The 26030-nt window shown below is 48.4% G+C and overlaps 1 protein-coding gene across 15 annotated transcripts in view; it reads right to left on the reverse strand.

Moving 5' to 3' along the window:
* Nucleotides 1-26030, reverse strand: part of LOC101937181 (collagen alpha-1(VII) chain-like) — a 216523-nt gene that overhangs the window by 75847 nt on the left and 114646 nt on the right. For 14 of the 15 annotated variants that reach the window (XM_065552743.1, XM_065552766.1, XM_065552759.1 and 11 more), the window contains 10 exons: nucleotides 23890-24024; nucleotides 19403-19525; nucleotides 16361-16630; nucleotides 13094-13210; nucleotides 7861-7926; nucleotides 4914-4994; nucleotides 4759-4809; nucleotides 2344-2379; nucleotides 2158-2211; nucleotides 630-674 (listed from right to left, as the gene is read on the reverse strand). In XM_065552743.1, the coding sequence (XP_065408815.1) occupies nucleotides 630-674; nucleotides 2158-2211; nucleotides 2344-2379; nucleotides 4759-4809; nucleotides 4914-4994; nucleotides 7861-7926; nucleotides 13094-13210; nucleotides 16361-16630; nucleotides 19403-19525; nucleotides 23890-24024 (978 nt within the window). The remainder of the gene's footprint in view (nucleotides 1-629; nucleotides 675-2157; nucleotides 2212-2343; nucleotides 2380-4758; nucleotides 4810-4913; nucleotides 4995-7860; nucleotides 7927-13093; nucleotides 13211-16360; nucleotides 16631-19402; nucleotides 19526-23889; nucleotides 24025-26030) is intronic. The other variant, XM_065552778.1, reaches the window with a different exon arrangement.

The raw sequence follows: 26030 nt of genomic DNA on the forward strand, positions 1-26030 counted from the left end.
CTAGTCTGCAGCAATCCTTTGTGCTGCTTCTCTGCCCTGACTGAGAACCACGTTCCCCTCTCCTTCGCATCCCGGAACATTTGAATATTTCCACCTTGTTTATTTCTCTAGAGCCATCTGTGAAATAAAAAAGGCCACATCCCCTAGGATAGCGCATTGCTACGAGCACCTGGATCAGCACAGCAACAGCTTCGGGGGATCCTGCTTGAGGTCTGCCGCTGAGCCGGACAGACTGGGCCCGAGTCCCATTGCCTTGCACCATCCACCGTCCTTTCCACTAGTGCAAAGAGGCTGTGAGATGCTCCCCGTTCTGAGCTGGTAGCATTGCACCCCCGTTTTGCACAAACAGAAGCCCCCAGGCAGTAGGGAACTCAGGTCTGCTGCAGAAAGGGGCAGATGTATTCTTGGGCACTATCTATTGGCACGTGATCTTTAACTAATTACACATGTGCCGACATAGGTCACTCTCATAGCAATCAGGGCTCCATTTAAAACTCCCGGACTCCAGATCCACCTAGGACTTGAGTTAGTAATTGGCTGGCAATGGATAGCCAGGTCAGCCCCTAGGGAGCCGGGGACTCGTTCCCCATGTCAAATATTGCTGCAACACACAAAACAATTGAAGGTACCTTTTCTCCTTTGTCTCCCCTGGCTCCAGGAGATCCCTTTTCTCCCTGTAAAGCAAAAAGCCGCTCCTTCACTCCTTTGTGCTAACCTTAGTGACTGACCTGAGCTCTGAATCTGTCCAGTTCATGCCTAGATACCACAGTGATGGGCACCATGGAAATACACATTGTTAGACTAGAGAGATGATGAAGGGGACAGATGTACGTTCGTTGTGGTGTGGGTGGGAACAAGGGAGATTGGCTGTTATTCTAACACAGGGAGAGGGGCCTATAGGATAGAACTGGTTGAAATGTGATTTTTTTTTCCCCCCACAAAGAAAATTTCAACCCAAAAACCCCCAAATCCCTTTTCGTTGGAAATTTCCAAGGACATTTTTGATTATTTGGTGGAAAATTTGAGGCCGAAAAATTCTAGCTGAAAACTGGGACTATTTGGAAATACTGCCCTAGTGCCTCATGGGAGTTGTAGTTTGGGGGCCTCTTCCATGGGCCGGGCTCCATCTCCTGAGGGGCAGCGGGAGAGCTCCGCCTGCTTCGTGCAGCAGCTCTCATTGGCTGCTCTTCCCCAGAGGGCGGGGAAGTGGGGGAGACAGCCAATCAGAGGGAGTTTTCCCCAGGGAGGGCTGAAATTTGCATGGGGGCTGGCGCGAGTCCTTGTGATGGCATCATCGCGAGCCAAGCTCCAGCGAGGCTTTTCACCTGCTGAGATCTGCATTTGGGTTTCTCCTGCAAACATGGAGACGCACTGCTGCATCCCCTCAACTGCCACAGTGACCCTGGGCCAGTCAAGGTTCTGTCTACCCTACACTGTAAACCCAGGTCTGTGGGAGCTGAGTTTGTGCACTTGGTGTTTCCAAGCCTATGCTTGGGCATCCCCACAGCTTTGTGGCTTACTACTGCTGGACCCAGATCTCACAGCCATGCTAACACATCCAGACCTCACTACCCAGATCTTCTGACTCAGATCTGCAGCTTGAGCTGCGTCCACACTGCAAAACAACCCCAAGTCACAGAACCCAGGTCCTGAGTGCTGGCTGACCCAAGTCAGACTGATTTGTGTGTGGACGGAAGCGGGGCTTGGGCTCAAACCTGAGTCCGAGCCTGGGCTTAGTGTGCAGTGTAGCCATACAATTTGAACTTCCTGCACCTCAGCTGCCCATCTGTAAAATGGGAATAATACAACCTCCTTTCTCCCACTTTTGTCTGTAGCATGTATTGAGACTGGAAACTCTTCATATGCATGTACCGCACCTTGCACAGAAGGCCCTTGATTTCAGCTGGGGCTTCTAAATGGTACCCTAATATAAATAATAAACAGCAACAAGAACTGACACCCCACTTTGCTCCAGTGTAAATGACTTTACAAGACATTGAGCCGTGGGGCTCAGGCCCAATAGGCTGATAATTATTTGGGATCTTCAGGGATTTAATTTGTCTTTAAAGGCTTTTCAGCTCAGCTCTGTGACGGAGCTCCGATTCTGTGGGGTTTTTGTTTGTTTGTTTTGTTAAAACGTTAAAGAAAAACTCAGACCTTTTGACCTTGGAACGGCACCAGTTCTGAATCCACCATGTCTGACTCCTGCTTCTGCAAAAAGAAAATAGAGGCCCCCACACACACACACAATCAAACAGGAGATTTTGGACAAAACGATGAAGAACCAGCTGCATCTAACACGCACGGAGCTGTAGTAACAGCTCTATAAAATAAAGGTATTACCTTGATCCTCCTTGTGCCTTGAGGTCCTGGATATGTCTTGAATTTAAAAAAAAACAGAGGAGGAGGTTTTCAGAGGAGAGCGTATGATTGCAGGCTAATATTTCATATTTCAGAGATATTTCATCCACAACACGTGGGAAAGAACTATTTGAACATGGAGGCACCTTATACCTCTCACGATCAATGCAACCATTCATTCTTACTGCATCCCGATGCCAACCGTGGTGAATTGGGTGCATTTAGTGGACAGGTTACATCTTAGCAGGAATCAGTGAACACTTATCAGGGGTCACTTAGACGCAGCCTTATCCAATTGAACATAGGGGCGAATGACACAAAAAGGATTTCATTGAAGCTGTTCCAAAATTAGGCTGTGGGAATCGAGAGCAGAATGTGCCTATTGTCTGGTTTTTCAGTATGATCAAGTGCAATGAAAAGGAAAATAAGTGAAACTTTAGGATCGACTCACAACAAACGTGGTTATCTGGAGGTCAGGTGGCTTTTGCTCCCCATACACTTGAGGAACAAAAGGTTTCAGAGCCCCAAACCCAATGGTTAGAAAGGCAGTAAATGCTCAGTTGAGGTCTCCACACCTCTCCCCAAAAAGAATGTTAGCGTTACAAGACAAAATCCCAACAAGGAACGTACATAAAGAAGGAAATGCCCAGTTAAGATGTTCCTTCACACACAACACAACTGTGTCACCTTAACTCTGCCCTCATAGGGATGGCAATAGGTTCATCACAGTAGCTTACCCCTCCCTAACGAAAATTTCCTTTGTGTCAACCACAGCTCCCAATCAGGGCTCCTATTCATGCAGTCTGAGAGGACCCTCCACGAGCCGAGCTGCAGAATCAGGGCCACAGTAGGGAAATACTTTCTTGTTTAAAAGAACCAGTTTCCACTAAGATTTTTTTTTTAAAAGGGAAAATTTTTCCGAAAGCGCAGGTTCCCTCTGACCGAGCTGCATGGTGCATCGTGAGAGTCACATGACTGAGGTCCATCATGGGAGATGTAGTTTGGCCAGGCAGCCCAGCCCATAAGGGGGAATAAGGGCATGTGGCATCCAAACTACAACTCCCATGAGGCACTGCGGCACCATAAGAAGATGCAGTCTAACACTGAACCAACTCAAAGTGAACTATTTTGACATTTTCCAAATAACAAATTTTCTGAATTTTTTTTTCCACTACAAATTTGGATATCCTGACTCTTTTTCCCAATCTGGGATGAAACCAAATGTAGAAATAGCGAGAGCTCCGGCCAGGGGCGCCAGAACAGGGGGGCAGGAGGCCACAGTCCCCACCCCACTTTTTATCAGCTGTAAGGGAGTGATGGGGTAGGGGGGCGGAGAGGAGCAAGTGTGGGCCAGGTCTTGGGAGGGAAGAGGTGGAGTGGGAGTGAGGCCTTGAGGGAAGGGGTGGTGCGAGGGCGGGGCCTTAGGGAAAAGGGATAGGGGAGGTGCGAGCCTCAGAGGGAAGGGGCAGTGGTGGGGCACGGTTCGGGCACTGGTGGCCCCCCCACTTTTAGAGACCTTCTGCCACTCCCGATTTTGCTCTGCTCTAATGCTGAAGAATAGAGTTTCACATGTCCAATCTGACATACATAACCACAATAAAACAGCTGTGTATAATTGTGTGTGTGGGTATAGATATATTTGTTGCACACACAAAACTTCCCCAAAGTTGGCCATTGTGTTCCATCAGTGATTAACATTGGTTTCTCTGTTCCTCTTGTGTTCTTTACAGGGCCGACTCTGGCTTTTTTGCCACCCTAGGCAAAAAAGCCACCCGCTGCTCCCCCCCTCAGCGTGGCAGGGGAGGGTGCCGAGCCCTGCCGCGGGCTCGCAATCCCCGACCGGCCAGAGCGCTGGGGGGAGGGCGGCGAGCCCAGTCGCAGCCCCGCTCTCGGGCCGGAGCGCCCCGCCGCGCCGCCCCCCTCCAGGCGCCGCCCCAAGCACATGCTTGGTGGGCTGGTGCCTGGAGCCGGCCCTGTTTCTTTAAGTATCATACACTTCCCTTCCCCATCTCTCTTGGGAGGAGCACTTAGCCGTACCAAGGGACACTGGCTTGGCGGCTGCTGCTGCTTGTTTATTATTTACAGGGAGCGTTTCACCCTCACCCTAGGTGTATTACTATTTTTAATGAGTGAGAAAGCAGCAAAAGCTGTTACCCCAGTGTCCATCTGGAATAAATTGCCTAGGGAGGTTGTGGAATCTCCATCTCTGGAGATATTTAAGAGTAGGTTAGATAAATGTCTATCAGGAATGGTCTAGACAGTATTTGGTCCTGCCATGAGGGCAGAGGACTGGACTCGATGACCTCTTGAGGTCCCTTCCAGTCCTAGAATCTATGAATCTATGAATCTCATAAGCACTATCTCTGCAAACACTCCAGATATTCAGCCATCGCTTACCATATATCCAGCTGGGGATTTCTGAACTCCAGCGGCACCAGGCGAGTGAGCCTGTATAGGGACAACAGGGAGTTATTACCGCTTCCTTCCAAATAGCGTTGATTGCTTTGCGCTCAGGCATAACAGACTGAGGTGGTGGAAACAGGGGTCTTTACCATGTGCCTCTGTCTCTCAGCCGTTCTTCTGACTCTAACATGGCTCGTTAACTCAGGGCCGTCAACTGGATCTGCATTTTCCTGCGTGAAGGAAAACAGCATCCCTTAAAGCAATCAGATGCGTAAGTTGGATTATTTAATTTTACACTGTGCCATAACTTTACTGCTACTTCAAAAAAGCCAACACATTGCAATTGCTAGTGTTAATTGCAAGAGTGTCACTGAACTGTTCAGGTGCGTCCATGTAGAATTCACCTGCAGTGTTGCTGAAGATACCAGGTACATCCAGGAAGAATGCACCTACCTTTTGGGCTATTACATGTACCAACCATGTCTAGGTAACACACAACTGCAGTGGTGCTTGGTGCACTAGCTGAGTCTAGGTACAGCACACCTGCTGTGGTGCTTAGTGGACTTGGTATAGTCCACTGAAAGCACTGGAATATTAATGGCCAAAGGCCCCACCACCACATGTGATGAAAGACCAGATGGGAATGGCTTAATCTGCAACTCACAGATGTTTGCAATGTTTGTGTTTTGGGATGTTCTGGCAGCATACGTGTGAGATGTATATGGTAGAAAGTGTGCTAAGGGTCACCTGCCCTAGCAGTAAACACTCGATGCCTATAGCAGTTCCTACATATTAATTGCACCCAACTATCTGCTCCTGTATTTTGAAAGGGAGGAAATTAGAAGTTGCCAGACATTACTCCCCACGCCACTCACACACCATGAACCGCCAGGACATGAAAACAAAGGAGTTGAGTGATTCATGCTGAAATAAACTCAACTACCCTAGTGGATCGTAGGTCTTTGTCTGTGGAAGAGTCAGGAACAGAACCCCATTTTTTAAACTCCCACCCATGTGTTTTAACTACAAACTCGTTCTTCCTCTCACACGTAACTGCATGTTATGAAGCAAATAAGACTGGTTACTTTCGCCTGGGATGCATGTACATCACCCACTGACTTTAATGTGACTCTCCGTGCAATACGGTGCTACTCGGCATGAGGAAGGGAATCAGAATCTAACCCATTGTGACAGAAATATCGGGCCTCAGAGAAAAAGAACTGTAGCATGAAAATATTGATACCAAGCCCCAGGGTGGTTTCCGTCTGCTATTTACAACGTTTTGGAAGTGATTTGTTACAGGAAGTGTGAATGAAATTGACTCCATGCAGAGGGCCAACACAAGAACAGGGGGCATCACTTTGTTCCAGGCAAGCCCTCTTCACAGGAGAGGATTTTACCCTGAATAAATCGTAAACCCTTTGGAGCAGGGACTCTCGTTTTGTTCTTTGTTCGTACAGCACCTAGCACAATGGGCCATGACTGGGCTCCTAAGCATTGCTGCAATACACATAAATAAATAATAATCATTGAATAATTCACTGGGAACCAAATTGATCAAATCAATGCATTCGCTCATCGCGTCCCCCCAAAATAAAATGGAGTGAAGTAAAAAGCAAAATAACCGTATTTCTCCCAGCTCCCCACTAGTTCTCGCTTTAATTTAATTCATTAACTGGCTTCTTTTGTACCTCTGGGATTATTACCAGCTCATGATCCTTGCACATCTGGGAAGGGGACAAAAAGGCAGAGCTACTTAGGGATGGACAGTGCAGAAAGCTGAAGAGGGGAGTTGTTGGAAATGGGAAAGAAGAGACTGGGGAACCGCTGGTGAATGGTAGAGATTATGGTCACGGGTCCTCGTGCATCTAATAACTGACCGACCAGCCTGTTGGTGCAAGACAAACTTGAACGTTGTCCATGTGAGCAAGCACCAGGCCCAAAGGGGTTGGGTACTTCCTGTGTGGCTTGAGTTTTCCTGGCCCCAGTTGTTCCGCCATAAGAGGGGTTTATGAAAGAAGGAGCTATGTGGTAAGAGTATCGCATGTTCATCTCCACCACGGGAGCTCAGTTGTGGTAATTTCCCCCATTAGTCTTATTCATTCCTAGTCGTTCAACAGACTCCAGGTAGGTCTTCAGCAGCAGGGATAGAACCTGTGACCTCTGGAGCCTAAACCATGAGCCTGTACTGCTAAAAGACCCAGCTCTGTTAGCCAAAGCTGTAACAGGTGCATCCTCTAGCTTCGGGCAGACATCACTGGTGCACCCCACTGAGCGGGTGCGGACGAGTATGCCCTTTAGGTGGGTGGATTTTATGATATCTACAAGAATGTTTTTTAAAGCGGTGGTTTGGTTCCTTCCCCCACCTTGTCAAACTCCAGACAACCCAAAGGAATTTGTTGAAATGCTCTAGGGGGGAAAAAAAACCCACTTTCCTACCTGGAAGGTTTTACCAAGAGAGGAAAGTTTCAGCCCCCAAAATGAAAGTTTTGGAAAGTTACAAGGATGGGAAAAGAGGGTGATAAACAGAAGCTATACAGTTTAACTACAGTGGATGCTACTTGTGCTTGCTATAATGACATAATTTAAAAGATAAGGGACTTGATAGATTAGGTTAGATTGTAAACTTTGGGGCAGGGACTGTCTATTTGTTAATATATTAATAATTATATATGAATAGCCAGCTCTTATCTAGCCCTTCTCATCAGTAGATCTCAAAGCACTTTATAAAAGAGGTATCTTTATCCCCATTTTACAGATGGGAAAATTGAGGCCCAGAGCGGTGACGTGACTTTCCCATGTTTACAAACCTAACATCGTGGGGTCCTGGTCCATGACTGGGGCTCCTACATGCTACAAATAAGGAATCAGAATAATAGCTACGGGGACTATAGCAGGAACCTTTTATCTCGAGGGCTCCAGGCCTGCAAGCTGCTCTGTGCATCTTTGCCATTGCGCCCATGTTGACTTCAATGATCTGCATGGAGCAATTTCCAGGAGCAAGGCCAGGCTCACGAAGACCTGAAACATGTTACCTCCTGTGGAGCGGGGGATGTGGAAGGAGCTAAGCAAGGGCAAGCAGATGTGGCCTGTTACCTTTATGTCTGGGAGGACTGTATCAGCTGCTTCAGAAGAACCATTGTTGCCCACTGAATGATGAGGCTGCAAAAGAAAACAGCACAATTCAGACTGGGAGCTCTCTTGGCATTGGCGCTATAGGATTCTTTGCAGTGGCCAAGATGGTTGGATGGGAGGTCTCAGGCAGTACTCTTAGTGTTATTACTCAAATGGAGGAAAGTAACTTCTACTTCCCATCCAGGATGGCAGGTTTAAAACAAACAAAAGGAAGTATTTTTGCACAAAACACACAGTTAACTTGTGGAACTCCTTGCCAGAGGATGTTGTGAAGGCCAAGACTAGAACAGAGTTCAAAAAAGAACTAGATAAGTTCATGGAGGATATGTCCATCAATGGCTATTAGCCAGGATGGGCAGGGATGGTGTCCCTAACCTCTGTTTGCCAGAAGCTGGGAATAGGCAACAGGGGATGGATCACTTCATGATTACCTGTTCTGTTCATTCCCTCTGGGGCACCTGGCATTGGCCACTGTCGGAAGACAGGATATTGGGCTAGATGGACCTTTAGTCTGACCCAGTACAGCCGTTCTTATGTATGACACAACTACTTGGGTTGGCTTTGCCTTTCTCTCCGACCAAGTTAATTTGATTCCACAGCCCACTTTTAGTAAACTCTTCTACCACCAAGAAATTGGACCTCTGGAGCCAACTGCTTGGGTTATTGTCAACTCAACACCTGTCAAGGGCCCCATGAACCTTTTAATGGTTATGCTTCCTGATTAGAGCTGCTGCTAATGGGGACAACAACCGGCTATATTTATCTCTAGCTGTATTTCCCCCTGGTGGGTATGTGGTTATTTAACCAAAGACACCTGAGCCACGCTGCAAGTAAAGAGGAGAGGGAAGCTGGTATCTTGCCACTGTTGCATACACAGAACCCGCAATGAAGTCCAGGGGAGTTTTACATCAAAATCAACAGCAGGAGACTGCTCTGAAGTTGAGATTAGAATGGGCTTTGGCGTTTCGGAGGGTTTAGTTTGGCTGTCAGAATGAAAGGGCCTGTTGCAGACCTACTGAGAACTCCTGGGAAATGTTCCATCTGTAGAAACAATACTGCCTCGACGGTGCAAGGGTCATTTGCATGAAAGTAGGGTATTTTTGGTCTAGCTGTTTCTCTGCTGCCCCCCCCCCCACCACTGTTCCTCACCTGAAGGCAGAATTTTCTGGGTTTGGTCTCAGTGCGATGACACTCAGGAATGAGTGCTGGCAGGGATGGGCCCATAACTATTGCCATAGGAACTAAACGCGACATTACAACCCGGGGATCCTGACTTAATGTCTAGGCTTTTCTACGGATTCGCAGAAGGCCAGAAGGGACCATTAGATCATCTCGTCTGGCCTCTGGCACAACATTTCACCCAGCTGAGCCCAATAACCACAGTTGCCAACTTTCACGCGGTAAATAAGCACCCTGACTTTCACAATAAGCCAAAAATTAAGCTAATCCTCTTTGAAAACAAGCCAATCCCTAAGAACCCCAACACTCTGTGACTAGATCCCCCCGGCGTGCAGTCTGGGACTGTGGTGGGCCTGCTGTGCACCTGACTCTCTCGCCACCTTGCCCCTGCTTACCCCCTTTGCCCCTGCTTGCTGGGAGCCGATCAAAAAAAAAAAAAGAAGCAACAAGCTACAACAAGCAACAAGATACAAGCCAAACAAGCAACAAGTTACAAGCCAAAAACTAGCCAACAAGCAACTCACAAGCCAATTAAGCTGAAAACAAGCCCACTTTCTGCGTTTTTTCCGCAGGTTTGGCATGTCTGCCAATAATCTGTGTTTGACGAACGCATATCTTGTGTTTGGCTGAAGCCCAGCGTCCAGAAGGGCAGCCAATCTTGAGCTGAAGACAACAAGAGATGGCGAATCCACCCAGGGGTACTGGAAGGAGGGGTGGGGCGCAGGGGGCCATGGCCCTCCCACTTTTTACCATCCATAAGGGCAAGCGACGGGGCAGGGGGAGGTAGGAGAAGAGTGAGTGAGGGGTGGGGTCTTGGGGTAAGAGGCATCATGGGAGCAGGGCCTCAGGGAGAAAGGGCATCGTGGGGGCGGGGTCTCAGGGGGGTAGCACGGGGGTGGGGCCACAGTTTGGTGTTGGTGGCCCCCCCATTTTTAGGAAGCTTCCGCCACCCCCGAATCTGCTTCTCCCCTTCCCAGATTGTTCGAGGGACTAATCCCTTTGTGCCAAATGTAGACACCAATTAGGTACAATCTTAACTGGGGTTTGTCTGGGTGCAGCTTCCAGCCACTGGCTCTTGTTCTGTCTTTCTCCGCTAGAGCAAAGAGCCCTTAAGTACTTGCTCGCTTCTCCCCACGGAAGTACTTACACGGTGTAACCAAGTCACCTCTCAAGCTTCTTTTTGACAAACTAACCAGACTGAACTCTCGGACCCTCTCACCATAGGGCATTTTCTCCAATCTTCAGATCATTTTCGTGGCTCTTTTCTGCACCCTCTGTAGTTTTTAATAGCCTTTTAAAAATGCGGACACCAGAACTGGATGCAGCATTCCAGTGTTAGTCTCACCATGGCCCTACCCGAAGGTAAAAATCACTTCCCTACTCACTACTTCCCTGTTTATACAGCCAAGGATCACCGCAGCCCCTTTTTGCCACAGCATTGCACGGGGAGGTCATGTCCCGTGGCTTGTTCTCTATCGCCCCATATCCTTTTCAGAGTCACTGCTATGGCACACATCAGTGCAGAATATAAGCGTATCAATACATTTAGCCTCACAATCCCCCTCTGAAGTAGATGAATAGGTATTATCACCCCCATTTTATAGATGGGGAAACTGAGGCACAGAAAGGTTGAGCCCATGAATTATTCCACGTGGGCGGCCCCTGCATGGAGCCCCATGGGTCTGCTGACATGAAACAACTTGCAGGAATGAAGTTGACATTTTCAGAAGTAGCCATGGATTTGGGGAGCCCCAATTTTGGGGTGCCAAACCTGAGACCCCTGGGGACTGATTTCTACCCAAAATGCCAATTGAAATCAATGGGAGCTGTGGGTGCCCAGCACCCCTGATAAGCCTAGATGTCTCCAGTTGGGCACCCTACCATTGAAGCACCCCAAAAGGGGGGCAACTTTTGAAAACGGAGGCCTAAGGGACTTGCCCAAGGTCATACAGAGACATCGGTAGCAGAGCACAGAATAAACCTAGATCTTCTGGTTCCTGCTGTAGCCCTTTAACCACAAGACTTTCCTCTCCAGGGAGAGGCTCCAAGAAACTCCTAAAATAGGCTGGATCTCTGCCAGATTCGACTCAAGTGCTAACCACTGCTAGAGATGTAGGAACATCTGGGTCACAGACTGTGCTTCTGAGCAACAAGAATTTTGTTTTCATTCAAATATCCCTTGGAGAAGGGAGAAGGAAAATCAGGGAAGTGAAATAGAGACAAATATGCCATCAGGAGAGATCTTGAAACCTGCCAGTTCCCATAGTGTCCTTGTTCGGAGAACCTGTTCCCAGAGCTACAATACATATGTTCCAGGCGCCCTCTAGTGGTCCCAGAACACTAGCTCACAGTTACACTGATTTGCATCTGAATTCCTTCTGAAATCTCGGGACAGAGCCAGGCATTATGCAGAAGATTGTGGCCTGAAGCGAGGGGAGTGGCAGCAGGTCTGTTCTAATCAGAGTTGGATTTCGTCCTGATGTGCATCATTGCCGCAAACTACCCAGAACCCACTGCCTATTATTGCAGTGGTATTTGTAAGGATACACCACTGGTTTTCAGCTCAGTTCAAAGGGCCCGGCCAGCGTATCTCCCAGTATTTTCTAAAATAATATTTCTCTCTCTCTAATAAACACCTGGATGCTTGAAAATGACAGTGGATTTCCTTACTGTGCCTCTCTTAACCCCATCGCTAGTCCACAGGGGCATAGGGCGTTGGCCACTCTTGGATGCCAGGATGTTGGGCTAGATGGACCATTGGTTCTTATGTTCTATTGCTGGAGAGCTGCTGAGCTGAGGGCACTGGTTTCTTAGTGTAGGGTCACTCGGGAGCACGAGACTGAACATGCTGGTTTATTATTGTCAGGCATTGGGCTACGCACACACCAAAGTGGCTCGTTTCAGGCTCCGAGAAGGGGATGTAATTAGGCATGTGCAGAAGGGCAGAGAAATACAAAGGCGTGAAATGCCAACATAGAAGGGGTGAAAGCCTCAAATCTCCTGGTCCTACCCTGAAATCCCCCCCCAACCAGGCTCAGGTGGGACAAGGGAGACTCGTTGATTTCCAGACACGGCATAGGGTGTCAAACCCCTGCCTGTGCAGAGGCTTACTCTGTTGGTTCCTTTCTCCTTCCTCCGCTCCCCAGGGCCTTTTCTTCAGGGGCGCCAGAAGCTCCCTGGACCCATTTCCTGGGGAGTGATATTCTGACTCTGGATGGAGCCTGGCTGAGCATGGCAGAGAATGAAGGCAGCAAGTCAGAGCCAGGCAGCCTGGTCCAACCAACTGAAGCTGAGAGAATGCGGAGCTAGACCTCAGGAGTTCCTAAGCCAAGCACTGACGGTCTAGATAATACTTACTCCAGCCACGAGTGCAGGTGACTGGACTAGATGACCTCTTGAGGTCCCTTCCAGTCCAATAATTCTATTCCAGTCCCCGGCACTGAGGCAGGGCTAAGTAGTATCTAGACCAGTGGTTCTTAACCTGGGGTGCATGCACCCCCTGGGGTTGCAACATGCCAGATTTTTTTAGAAGGTAAATCATCGAAAACACAAATTAAGCACAGGCACGTAAGTACAACTTCTTTGTTTCATCAAACCAATGTATTTATTAACATTATACATTTTTTAACAATTACTGTAATATACAAACAAAAAATATATCTAGGTTTAAGGGGTGCGAGAACATATTTTGAGAACCAAAGGGGTGCAGGCTGCAGTAAAGGTTAAGAACCACTGATCTAGACCATCCCTGACAGATGTTTGTCTTAAAAACCTCCATTGATGGAGATTCCACAACCTCCCTAGATAATTTGTCCCAGTGCTTAACTGCCCTGACAGTTCAGAAGCTTTTCTTAATGACCAGCCTAGGCAAAACTTTCTTGTAGATCCCCAACAATCAACACTAGCCCCTTGGCTGCAGCTTCCCTTAGTGTCTATTTTAGGGTCACGTGTGGGAAGAGATTAATTGAAAGTCAGCGAATGGACATTTTTATACATCTCCACGCAAAGCACTTACTCTGCTCACGTCTTTCTCCTTCCTCCTCTTCTTCAAGGGCTCTGGTGTCTCCTCAGAAATGTTTCCCAGTGCGGGAGGTTCTGACCCCAGAGCAAGACCAGCTGGGCTCTGCCGAGCCTGAAGAAAGCAGGTTATTTCTCTTTAAGGCACCACGTCTCTCCTATGTCACATACAGTTCATGAGGTAAAAGTCTTATTACTCCCTCTCACACTCACCCTTTCCCTTTATCAGATATTCAATAGCAATATGACGATCAATAAACACTACACGTACAATGATGCACAGCCAAGGTTACCGACTCCTGAGTGCTCCGTTGTAAATCAGGACACACTGCTGTCAACAAGAGTATTGTTTAAAAGCAGACCATGGGCAGTCTGAGTAGCTCAGGAGGCTGGTTATGGATAAAGCTGGGTGGGAATTTTTTGAAGAAATGTTTTTTGGTCAGAAAACACCGATTCGTTGAAACCGAAACTTTTCAGGGAACGGTATCGTTTTTGACAAAAATGTCACGGGGAAGGTTTTGCAGGTCCAGGATGGACTTTTTGGCCACAGAGATGCATCAACAGGTTAGGGCATTCAGGTGGGATGTGGGAGAGGCAAGAAGATCAGGGTCTTAAACTTGCGCTATCTACACTGCAGGTGAGGGCCCAGCCGCTATCCTATTGCAGGCGGAATGACCCAAAGCCCATCTTTAAAGTCATGTTAGAAAGGTATGCGAATGGTAAAGGGGGCCATTCCTGGTAGATAGGTTAGAACTTTGAAATGCAAACCTATATTGTTAGAAGTGTCATCACTGGTTCTCCATTTGTAAGGTCAAAAACAACAAGGAGTCTGGTGGCACCTTAAAGACTAACAGATTTATTTGGGCATAAAGGTAACTCCCTTCTCTTCATGTGCCAGTATATTTATGCCTGTATCTGTAATTTTTACTCCATGCATCTGAAGAAGTGGGATTTTTACCCACAAAAGCTTATGCCCAAATAAATCGGTTCGTCTTTAAGGTGCCACCGGACTCCTCGTTGTTTTTGTGTATACAGACTAACAGGGCTACCCCTCTGATACTGACAAAGAGTCCTGTGGCACCTTCTAGACTAACAGATGTATTGGAGCAGAAGCTCCTCTGATACTTGACACTAATTGTATGTATCTTAGACGCTAGCCATTTAAACAGACAATTCCTGTCTGTCACTATAACTATTAATTCAGAGATCAAAAGGGAATATTAACATTTAGATGAATCTTGGGTGAAGTAATGTCATTGTCTATATGTCTCTTGGAAGTTTGTGATAGGCTGCCTAATGGATAAATTGCCCTATGTTCATTTGTGTAACTAATTACTGGTGGTGTTTAGAAAGCAAAAGGTTACATCAAAAGCCTCTTGTTTACCCAGCACTGCATGGGCAAGTGAATGCTAGGACACTGTGGGTCCTGATTCTGTCATCTCAGATCTGCTTGAGGCTTCATACAAGGGAAGCGTAAGCCATAAGGACTGAGATCCCTGTTCTAAGCTGGAACACCCTGCAATGATATTGGACATTGGACTATAACCTATGAACTATTTCTGAAAGAACTTTTTGCAACTACAAAACTCACCATCTCTGCTATGAATCTGAACCTTAAGAACTGAACTCATGTCTGTATATATATTGATCTTTTAACCATACTCTCTCTCTTTTCTTTTTAAATAAATTTTAGTTTAGTTAATAAGAATTGGCTGTAGTGTGTATTTGGGTAAGATCTGGAATATTCATTAACCTGGGTGATAATGCGTCTGATCCTTTGGGATTGGTAGAACCTTTTCTTTATATGATTTTCAGAAATCTTCATCATATTTGACTTAGGTACCTGGATGGAGGTTTGAGGCTGGTTTGCTTTAAGGGAACTGTGTTGTTGGGTTTTGGGCAACCAGTAAGGTAATAAAGAAGCTGTTTTATGCTGGCTTGGTAAATCTAAGTATCGGAATATCCACCAGCTTTGGGGTTTGTCTGCCCCATTCTTTGCAGTTCACCCCAATTGAGTAACCTTAGCTGACCCCCACTGGGACCCCGGTCACACAAGGTAAGCTCAATTCCCAACAAACAGATATCCGCAAAGGACTGAATTTAAGCACAAAAAAACAAAGAGATTTCTTGGGACCCTATGTAAACTCGGCAGTTCACCATCCGATCTGCGGGCTCCATCAGCCAGGTGGAGTTTCTGTTCATCTCAAAACCAGTCCTGTATCCACATGGCAGCTAGCACCCACTCTCAACGGAGGCCAAGAGAGGAGTGGGCATAGAGACTGAACTGCCCTCTCAGCACTAGAGCACTCAGGGCCGATTTCTCTTGGCGAGGATTGGGACAGTATTTGAAGCAGGGCATGTTTGCTGGTGCTGAAAAGGAGAATGTCCGTGTCTAGGGCTGCACCTCATTGCAAATCTGATTTAATTTTTAAAATCCCAGCACAGACCATGACTGGAATCTCTCTGTGGTGGTGGGTGACGGGTTTCCTGTAGGCTACACAGTCCTCAGTGGGTGCAGTGGACTAAATAGGCCCTTTGAGACTTCCAAGGGAGTGCTCTTGGGCCAACACTACATTGTCCCATGTTTGCCACTTAAAAATTCCCCTCAGTCAGGGGGCCCAGTCGCTGAGGGGGAGGAATTAACTGGGGAAACAGTCTGAAGTTTATGACAAGGCTCATGCAGGTGATCCCAGCTTTAAGGCCCAAGCCTGGAGTCTCAGGAGTAGGGTGGGCTGGAACTCCCCTGGCAGAAAGAGAAAGGGAGTGGTCAGGCTCAGGGATACTTGAGATCCAAGACAGCAGGATGGCTGGGAAATGTAGTCTCTCTTGGCTGCCATGTTGTAGTCCCGGCTTGGGGCATGGCATTCTGGGAAATAAGGAAATTATATAAACATCACCCTCTCCACACATGAGGGCTTTAAAAGGAAGCAGGCTGTGAGGTTGGTGTCTCCAGAAAGCTATGGACAAGTAAGCCCATTTCCTTTGGTTGCCTGACCAATCCTTTTGCTTTATAACAGGGCTTTGAGGTGGGCACCTCAATGAGTATCAGAAGCAATATTCAGAGAGTCTGTGGGGACATTTTGGTCTCATTTGGGGTTAATGGGAAGATACCCTCAGACAGAGAATGTCTCTGTTTATAAATTCCACAGAAGCACCTTTGTTGGGTCTGACCTGGTGTATGAGATGCTCAACAACAAACAGGTCTAGCTTGGGCATACAAACCAAATATAAGCTGCTAAGCGTGCAAGGGGATTTTCAATGTTACTTCTTCATTCTCCCTTATCACTGACCCATCCACCTCTTGGCACTCAAGAGAGGTATTTTCAGCAGTATGTTGTCGCCCTGCAGTGGGCTCTTCTTGGCTAGTTTGTAGCCGAGTTGCATTCAGAGCTCTAGGGCGGCCTTCCCGTTTCTCAGCCTCCGGCTGTCTCTGACATGAGCGCTTCTGGTTTACTATTACTTCCACCTCGGTGTAGTCACCAGGACTGATGGCTGTTGTCCCATCAACCAGAGGTTTCTTCTGACCTGTTACATCCTAACAAAACAGGGAAAGGGGGCTGAAGAGGCACAGCGGAAAGAAATATCTGTGTGTGACTAGAGGCTTCCTGCTAACCGGCGTCTTCCAAAGAGCTGCATTCACATGGGTCCACGGGCCTGGAACTAGGAGACCTGGATTCTATTCCCACCTTAGGTCTGTTGTGTGATCTTGTGTGAGTCACTTCAGTTCTCTGAACTGATGTTTCCTCATTCAGTGAGATGGGGATAATGCTACTCATCCACCTTTGCGAAGCGCTTTGTTTTTGTGTGCTACAGAAGTGCTAATAATCCCATGCTGCAATCACTTTAATGCTATCTAGCTCGGATACCAACGTGGTATCTGAGTAATGATGATGATGATGGGCGATCACTCGTTACTGAGTATGATCATCTTCCATGGGAGTTATGGGTCCTCAGGTGGCTGATAAGGCCAATTCTTGAACCACAAGTTCTATTGGAATGAGGGCAGATGTTTTCAGTCTCAGCACGAGGCTATTGACCATGATTGGAAGCCAGTCTCGCCTTCCTTCTACGCCTCTTGTCCTCTTCAGCTTGTCGGCGAGCAAGTTCAAAATGCAGGGGACCATCACGTAGGACTTCACTCCATTTTAAGCGATCCTGGGCAAGTGTCTCCAGGAGATACTGGGTATCTGAGTACTTCACAACCTTTCATGCATTTATCTTACCCCGGCAGTGCTGGAAAATGCGATGAGCCCCGATTTACAGATGAGGAACTGAAACAAAGGGAGGCTAAGACCCAGATTTTTAAATGTATTTCGATGTTGCTTTGCCCAACATTTCAATGCCTAACTGACTTAGAAGCCTAAGTCCCATTGACTTTCAATGAGATTTAGGTTTCTAAATCAGTTAGGCACTGAGTGCAGCAATGCCTAAATACCTTTAAAAATCTGTTCCAAAGTGACTTGGCAAAGGCCATACCAGAAGTCTGTAGCAGAGCAGGAACTGAACCTGAGTCTCCAGCTAGCATCGTAACCAATGGACCACCCTTCTGCCAGTCATTTTATGAAACAACCAACGACAAATGAAGATAAAGCCACTGGTATCTGGGTTTCAAATAGCAACACATTTAGAAGCATCATTCCCTGCCACTGAGCTGCACACGGGGTGGGGTGGGGGGGTACGCAGATAACGAGCTGCCGCGAACCTTTCATCCAGAGAAAATTAGAAAAGCCCCACAATGGATTCAGGTGTGATGTTGCACCCCATAATGCTTTATGGGACTATGCTTATGAATGTATATATGACATAACTGGGATATGCTTTATGCTGTATATGCCATGTAACGTATCTCTGTAAAGGTTATGATCTACTGAATGTACTCATCCTATTTGTATGCGTGTGTCACTGTTGTATTCGAAGTTATGAATATTGGCTGTATACTTGTTTGATTTTAAATAGCCTTAGTAAGGCATTTGGTCAGCTTCTTTAGAAAGGAATTTGCAAGTTAAGTGCCCAATCAAGAAACACTTAACGGGCAATGGATCTTGGAAGGCTCCAATCCACATAAGGCGTCTACTTGAGGACGTTCAAGGTAGCATGTGAACCATGGCTGCTACCTGTAAGTTCTGAGTCATGCATGGACATGTGACTTGCCCATGTGACTCCAAAACTCCATCTTGTAGCTGGGATTCTACACAGGGGGAGAGGAGGGTCTCCACCCACAAGGGAAAGTCTATTTAAGCCCCTGGGAGACCCCTCCATTTTGTCTTCAGCTGGCTCAAGAGATAGCCTCTCCACCCCAAGGATACCTGAAAGAAACTGGAACAAAGGACAGTAACTACAGGGGTGTGAGTGATTGCTGAACCCAGACTACAAGGAGACTAGTCTGTAAAAGGAAGCTTACTGGAACACCTCTGAGGGTGAGGTTTTATCTGTATTCAGTTTTCTTACTTTATTAGGCATAGGCTTGCATGTTTTATTTTATTTTGCTTGGTAATTCACTTTATTCTGTCTGTTACTACTTGGAACCACTTAAATCCTACTTTCTGTATTTAATAAAATCACTTTTTACTTATTATTTAACCCTGAGTATGTATTAATACCTTGGGGGGGGGCAAACAGGTGTGCATATCTCTCTATCAGTGTTATAGAGGGCGAACAATTTATGAGTTTACCCTGTATAAGCTTTATACAGGGTAAAACAGACTTATTTGGGGTTTGGACCCCACTGGGAGCTGGGCATCTGAGTGTTAAAGACAGGAACACTTCTTAAGCTGCTTTCAGTTAAGCTTGCAGTTTGTAGGACGTGATTCAGACCTGGGTCTGTGATTGTGGCTGGCAAGCATGTCTGGCACAACCAGGCAGGGCTCTGGAGTCCCAAACTGGCAGGGAAAGCAGGGGCAGAAGTAGTCTTGGCACATCGGTTGGCAGCCCCCAGGGGGTTTCTGTGATCCAACCCGTCACATCAGGAACTGGCAACACCAAAGGATGAAATGTACCAGTGTTCTCTGCATTCAGCCAAACTCTGCTTCCAGTGAAGTCAAGTAGATTTGTACCATTGACTTCAGAGGGAAAAAAGTTAGACCAACACTGGGCTCTTTTGAAAATACTAGTCACATGGAGAAACAGATGCTAACTGCTGACTTTATCTTTGGAAGGTGTTCAGATTACCATGGGTGATGGGCACTGTGCAAGAACATGAACATAGCCTAGAGAAGACAGCCTAGTAACGGCTAAGTAACCTAGGAGCTACCCATTAACCCCAAATGCGAAGAATGAATCCTACTAAACCGCCTCAACTTATTGTTACCTTAGTAGATTGTCCTACAGCTGCTGGAACTGTAAGCTGATGCCCAACATCAATACTCAGGTCTTCTTCAGTGACTTCTATACTGGTAAGAGGGTCGCTAGAAAAATCATACTTCAACGAAGCCTGTAAATCCCAAGAAAAGTGGTTAGACCCAGTTGAGTGATCTTAGCATGGGCTCCCAGTGGGTCAGACAAGACCGTGAGCCTTTCCTGGTAGATTTAATTGAGTTCCGTGAGACCAGCTGTTTGAAGGTCTTGCAGAGGAAGCCTGTCCGCTCTCTGTGGTGAGCGCCTGCTACTCTTGAGGACTGTAGAGATTAGCTCCAGCGCCACTGGCCAAATTTTCCCCTCTTACCATAGCTGCGCGCCAGCTGATTGCCACTCTCCCTCCCCAGAGGTGGCTGCATTTCAATGGGGCCGAATGGGTGCAGTAGGGATGGGGCCACCAGGTCACAAAGGGTCCGTCTACACAGTCCGTGGCAGCAAGCCCCAGAGCCCAGATCTACAGACTTGGGCTCCAGCACTAAAAACAGCGGTGTAGATGCCCATCCCCCTCCCTAGGCTTCAGAGCCCAAGAGCCAGCCCAAGCCTGAATACCTACACGTCTGTTCTTAGTGCTGGTAGCGCGAGCCTTGAGCGCTGGAGTCTGCAGACCGGGGCTCTGACACCTGCTGTCGCTTGCTGTGTAGACAAAACCAAAATCTGCACAACAATTTCAAACACCCCTGGGGTTTTTCACATCCAGGCTTTGCATTCGCTTGTCAAGAGAAGGGCCATCTGGACCTGGGTTCAGATTTCAAACACCCCACGTTTCCGGGATGTTTGGCTCTGATGGTTTGGTTCCAGGCCATTTGCAGCAGATGGCTGCCCAAAGCACTCTGGGATTTTTTAAGGTGAAAAGCCCCGTGAGTCGGTTAAAATGTTGTTGTCCCTTTGGCCCAAGCAATCAGCCAATATTCAGGGCCTGGCTGGGTTGTTTCTGTTAGGGGCAGAAATTGATTATGCGAGCCAGATATATTCTTTGGAGTGATCCTCTTTATTTGTAAAGAATGTAGAAAAAGTCCGGTTTCCCTGAACACAGTGAAACAAACAACAGCGGGCAGTTTCCTTGCTCACAGTTTCCAATCCTGCCTTTCCAGCCAGTCCTGTGCCCCCAGGATCTCTGGCTCTGGTCCCTGTGAGGGCTGTGTCCATGACAGCTGCTCTCATTTTCTGCTGGCTTTCTACTTCTAACCTACACAAACAGTTTGCCAAGCAATCCTCTATTCCTGGATTTGCAACCAGTCCTAGGGAACCCTCTCAGCCCACATGGCTTAGCCCTGCTCAGGTTTTGCCACGTGTCTGATTGCCTTGGGCAATATCTTCTATTGTCTCCAATTATCTCACTCCATAAAGTAGCTTACTTGCTCCTTTCATTTAGCCTGAAGGGTGGTTACCTCACCTGTACGCTTTAACAAGATCAAAGACCCACTTGATAGCAGCCATTAACATGTTCCAACATAATATGATGGCATAACAGTATTAGCTACTACAAATCACCAGAAAAGGTGGGGGAGTTGCATTGTATGTAAGAGAGGAGTATGACTGCTGAGAGCTCTGGTATGAAACTGCAGAAAAACCTGAGAGTCTCTGGATTAAGTTTAGAAGTGTGAGCAACAAGGGTGATGTTGTGGTGGGAGTCTGCTATAGACCACCAGACCAGGGGGATGAGGTGGACGAGGTTTTCTTCCGGCAACTAGCAGAAGTTACTAGATCACAGGCCCTGGTTTTCATGGGAGACTTTAATCACCCCGCTGTCTGCTGGGAGAGCAATACAGCAGTGCACAGACAATCCAGGAAGTTTTTGGAAAGTGTAGGGGACAATTTCCTGGTGCAAGTGCTGGAGGAACCAACTAGGGGCAGAGCTCTTCTAGACCTGCTGCTCAAAAACCGGGAAGAATTAGTAGGGGAAGCAAAAGTGGATGGGAACCTGGGAGGCAGTGACCATGAGATGGTCGAGTTCAGGATCCTGACACAAGGAAGAAAGGAGAGCAGCAGAATATGGAACCCTGGACTTCAGAAAAGCAGACTTTGACTCCTTCAGGGAACTGATGGGCAGGATCCCATGGGAGAATAACATGAGGGGGAAAGGAGTCCAGGAGAGCTGGCTGTATTTTAAAGAATCCTTATTCAGGTTGCAGGAAAAAAACATCCCAATGTGTAGAAAGAAATATGGTAGGCGACCAGCTTGGCTTAACAGTGAAATCCTTGCTGACCTTAAATGCAAAAAAGAAGCTTACAAGAAGTGGAAGATTGGACAAATGACCAGGGAGGAGTATAAAAATATTGCTCAGGCGTGCAGGAGTGAAATCAGAAGGCCAAATCACACTTGGAGTTGCAGCTAGCAAGAGATGTTAAGAGTAACAAGAAGGGTTTCTTCAGGTATGTTAGCAACAAGAAGAAAGTCAAGGAAAGTGTGGGCCCTTACTGAATGAGGGAGGCAACCTAGTAACAGAGGATGTGGAAAAAGCTAATGTACTTAATGATTTTTTTGCCTCTGTCTTCACGAACAAGGTCAGCTTCCAGACTGCTGCACTGGGCAGCACAGTATTGGGAGAAGGTGACCAGCCCTCTGTGGAGAAAGAAGTGGTTCGGGACTATTTAGAAAAACTGGATGAGCACAAGTCCATGGGGCCGGATGCGCTGCATCCGAGGGTGCTAAAGGAGTTGGCGGATGTGATTGCAGAGCCATTGGCCATTATCTTTGAAAACTCATGGCGATCAGGGGAGGTCCCGGATGACTGGAAAAAGGCAAATGTAGTGCCCATCTTTAAAAAAGGGAAGGAGGAGGATCCGGGGAACTACAGGCCAGTCAGCCTCACCTCAGTCCCTGGAAAAATCATGGAGCAGGTCCTCAAGGAATCAATTCTGAAGCACTTAGAGGAGAGGAAAGTGATCAGGAACAGTCAGCATGGATTCACCAAGGGCAAGTCATGCCTGACTAACCTAATTGCCTTCTATGAGGAGATAACTGGGTCTGTGGATGAGGGGAAAGCAGTGGATGTGTTATTCCTTGACTTTAGCAAAGCTTTTGATACTGTCTCCCACAGTATTCTTGCCAGCAAGTTAAAGAAGTATGGGCTGGATGAATGGACTATAAGGTGGATAGAAAGCTGGCTAGATCATCGGGCTCAACGGGTAGTGATCAACGGCTCCATGTCTAGTTGGCAGCCGGTTTCAAGAGGAGTGCCCCAGGGGTCGGTCCTGGGGCCGGTTTTGTTCAATATCTTCATTAATGATCTGGAGGATGGCGTGGACTGCACTCTCAGCAAGTTTGCAGATGACACTAAACTGGGAGGAGTGGTAGATATGCTGGAGGGTAGGGACAGGATACAGAGGGACCTAGACAAATTAGAGGATTGGGCCAAAAGAAACCTGATGAGGTTCAACAAGGACAAGTGCAGAGTCCTGCACTTAGGACGGAAGAATCCTATGCACTGTTACAGACTAGGGACCGAATGGCTAGGAAGCAGTTCTGCAGAAAAGGACCTAGGGGTTACAGTGGACGAGAAGCTGGATATGAGTCAACAGTGTGCCCTTGTTGCCAAGAAGGCTAACGGCATTCTGGGCTGTATAAGTAGGGGCATTGCCAGCAGATCAAGGGATGTGATCGTTCCCCTCTATTCGACATTGGTGAGGCCTCATCTGGAGTACTGTGTCCAGTTTTGGGCCCCACACTACAAGAAGGATGTGGAAAAATTGGAAAGAGTCCAGCGGAGGGCAACAAAAATGATTAGGGGTCTGGAGCACATGACTTATGAGGAGAGGCTGAGGGAACTGGGATTGTTTAGTCTGCAGAAGAGAAGAAAAAGGGGGGATTTGATAGCTGCTTTCAACTACCTGAAAGGGGGTTCCAAAGAGGACGGATTTAGACTATTCTCAGTGGTGGCAGATGACAGAACAAGGAGCAATGGTCTCAAATTGCAGTTGGGGAGGTTTAGGTTGGATATTAGGAAAAACTTTTTCACTAGGAGGGTGGTGAAGCACTGGAATGGGTTACCTAGGGAGGTGGTGGAATCTCCTTCCTTAGAGGTTTTTAAGGTCAGGCTTGACAAAGCCCTGGCTGGGATGATTTAGTTGGGGATTGGTCCTGCTTTGAGCAGGGGGTTGGACTAAATGACCTCCTGAGGTCCCTTCCAACCCTGATCTTCTATGATTCTATGAATCTGCATGACAATAAACTGTCCTCCTGCAGCTCCCAGCCACCATTGCTACCAGCAGCCCCACTCTTCCTTGCAATGATAACACCGCAGGGGAGGGGAAGGGAAAGAAGATCTTGATATTGAAACCACAGGACTTGGCGTCAATGAGAACGGGCTCTATTCCTGGCTCTGCCAATGACTTTCTCTGGAGCCCTGAACAAGCCATTTCTCGGTGCCTCCATTTCCCCCCGCTCTCCTCCCCTTCTTCTCTCTGATGCCGCTGAAGTTCAGGAGGATGAATACTCACAGCATAGTCCGTAGCTTGCGTAGATCCCTCCTTTTTCTTGGCGGGCTTGCCTTTCCTGGAGCTGGTTCGCCGCTGGATCAGCGCTTCAAGCCCATCCCTCAGGAGCAGATCGGTCAGTTCCTTCAGTAGCGCCAGCTGCAACAGCACATCAACAATCAATGATCAAACAATGACCACCTCTCTCCCTGTCCCCCGCTGCTCCCCAAGGTAACTGAGAAAGGCAGAACCCACTCAACGTGAGAGTAGGATACACATGCACTCAGGGGCGTTGCCTGGCACATGGACAGACAGACGCCTGCAGATCTCCAGGAAGTGCCAGTACCCCGTGGAACTGCCTTCTGGTGAAAGGTCCCAGAATTACCAGCACGGGAGACTTTTCACCACAAGTGTGTGTACCACTTCTATGCTCCCCAATCTCTCCCGAGGTCATTCTGGACACTGATTAGTTGTGCTCTACCTCTGCTGTGGAGGGAGGCGGGGCCAATGGCTGGGACTCGGAAAAGCCAAGATTAATTCCCTTCTGTGCTACAGACTCCGTCTATGACCTAGGTACAGCTCATCGAAAGTACTTAGGCACCTAACTCCCATTGATTTCAACAGGAGTCAGGAGCCTCAGTACACGGAGGATCTGGTCTCTCTGTGCCTCAGTTTCCCCTCTGTGCGATGGGGATACAGCACTGGATAAAGGCATTCCAGACAGTGAGATGGGGGGGGGGGGTTGTCTCTAGGTGACACTAGCTATTTAAGAGGGACTGGCCATCAGGGCTAGTGCCCCTGTGCCTCATCAGCAAACTGCAGTTAAGAGGGTGGGCAGCATCGCCCCTCCCCCCCGAGGCCCTGCCCTCGCACCACCCTTCCCCTGAGGCCCCATTTCCTTGCTGTTTCCTTCCACGCTCCCTATTCGCTCCTCTCCACCCTGTCGCATGCCCTTACAGCTCTTAAAAGTGATGGCCCCATAGCCCCCCACTTCAGGTGCCCCTGTCAGGGAGAGGCCCTGGGAGGGGAAGTCTGGAAAAATCAGGAAAGGGAGAGCTAGGGTGACCAGACGTCCCATTTTTAAAGGGACAGTCCTGTATTTAAGCCCTCCTGCAGGTGTCCCGACTTTTTCTTTAAAACGGGCAAATTGTCCCGTATTTTCTGTCTCCCATCCAGCAGTACTGGTGGGTCTTGCTGCTGGCTGGATCCCTGCTCGCCAGCCGCCTGCCCACCAGCGGTGAGTGGGGGAGGAGGGTCCAGTGGCCAACGATGGGGGTGGTAGGGTTGCCAACCCTCCCGGATTGACCAGGAGTCTCCCGGAATCGGCCTCAATCTCCTGGTTGCTATTGAAAGCAATGCTGGAGATTTTAACAGGCCAAAAGTCTGGTTGACGGGGGCAGTGCAATGGGGCTAAGGCAGGCTCCCTACCTGCCCTGGCTCTGCATGGCTCCTGGAAGCGGCTGTATGCCCCTATGGCTCCTAGGTGCAGGCAAGAGCGGCCAGGGAGTCTCTGCACGCTGCCTCTGCCCCAAGCGCCGCGGTTCCTCACCAATGGGAGCTGCAGGGGTGGCAGCATGCACCGCACAGAACCATCTGGCCGTCCATGCCTGTGCCTAGGAGCCGCAGGGACATGCCACCTTCGGGAGCCACTGGAGGTAAGCGCCACCCAGAGCCCCCATCCCCTCCCATGCCCCAACCCCCTATCACAGCCCGGAGCTCCCTCCTGCACCCAAACTGCCTCCCAGAGCCCACAGCCTGCACCCCAACCCCCTGCCCCAGCCCTGAGCCCACTCCTGCATCCCAACCCTCTGCTGCCCCAGCCCTGAGCCCCCTCCCACATCCAAATTCCCTCTCAGAGCCTACACCCCAAGCTCCTGCCTCAGCCCTGAGCCCCCTTCTGCACCCAAACTCCCTCCCAGAGCCAGAATCCCCTCCTGCACCCCAACCCTCTGCCCCAGACCAGAGCCCCCTCCCACACTACGAAGCCATCGGCCCCACCCCGCTCACACCCCAGCCCCCTGCCCCAGCTCAGTGAAAGTGAGTGAGGGTGGGGGAAAGCAAGTGATGGAGGGAGGAGGGATGGAGTGTGTGGGGGCAGGGCCTTGGAGAAGGGGACGGGCAGGGGCATGGCCAGGGCTGGCTCTAGGGTTTTTGCCACCCCAAGC

This window comes from Chrysemys picta, chromosome 1, assembly GCF_011386835.1.
Source record: "Chrysemys picta bellii isolate R12L10 chromosome 1, ASM1138683v2, whole genome shotgun sequence".
Taxonomy (NCBI): Eukaryota; Metazoa; Chordata; order Testudines; family Emydidae; genus Chrysemys; species Chrysemys picta.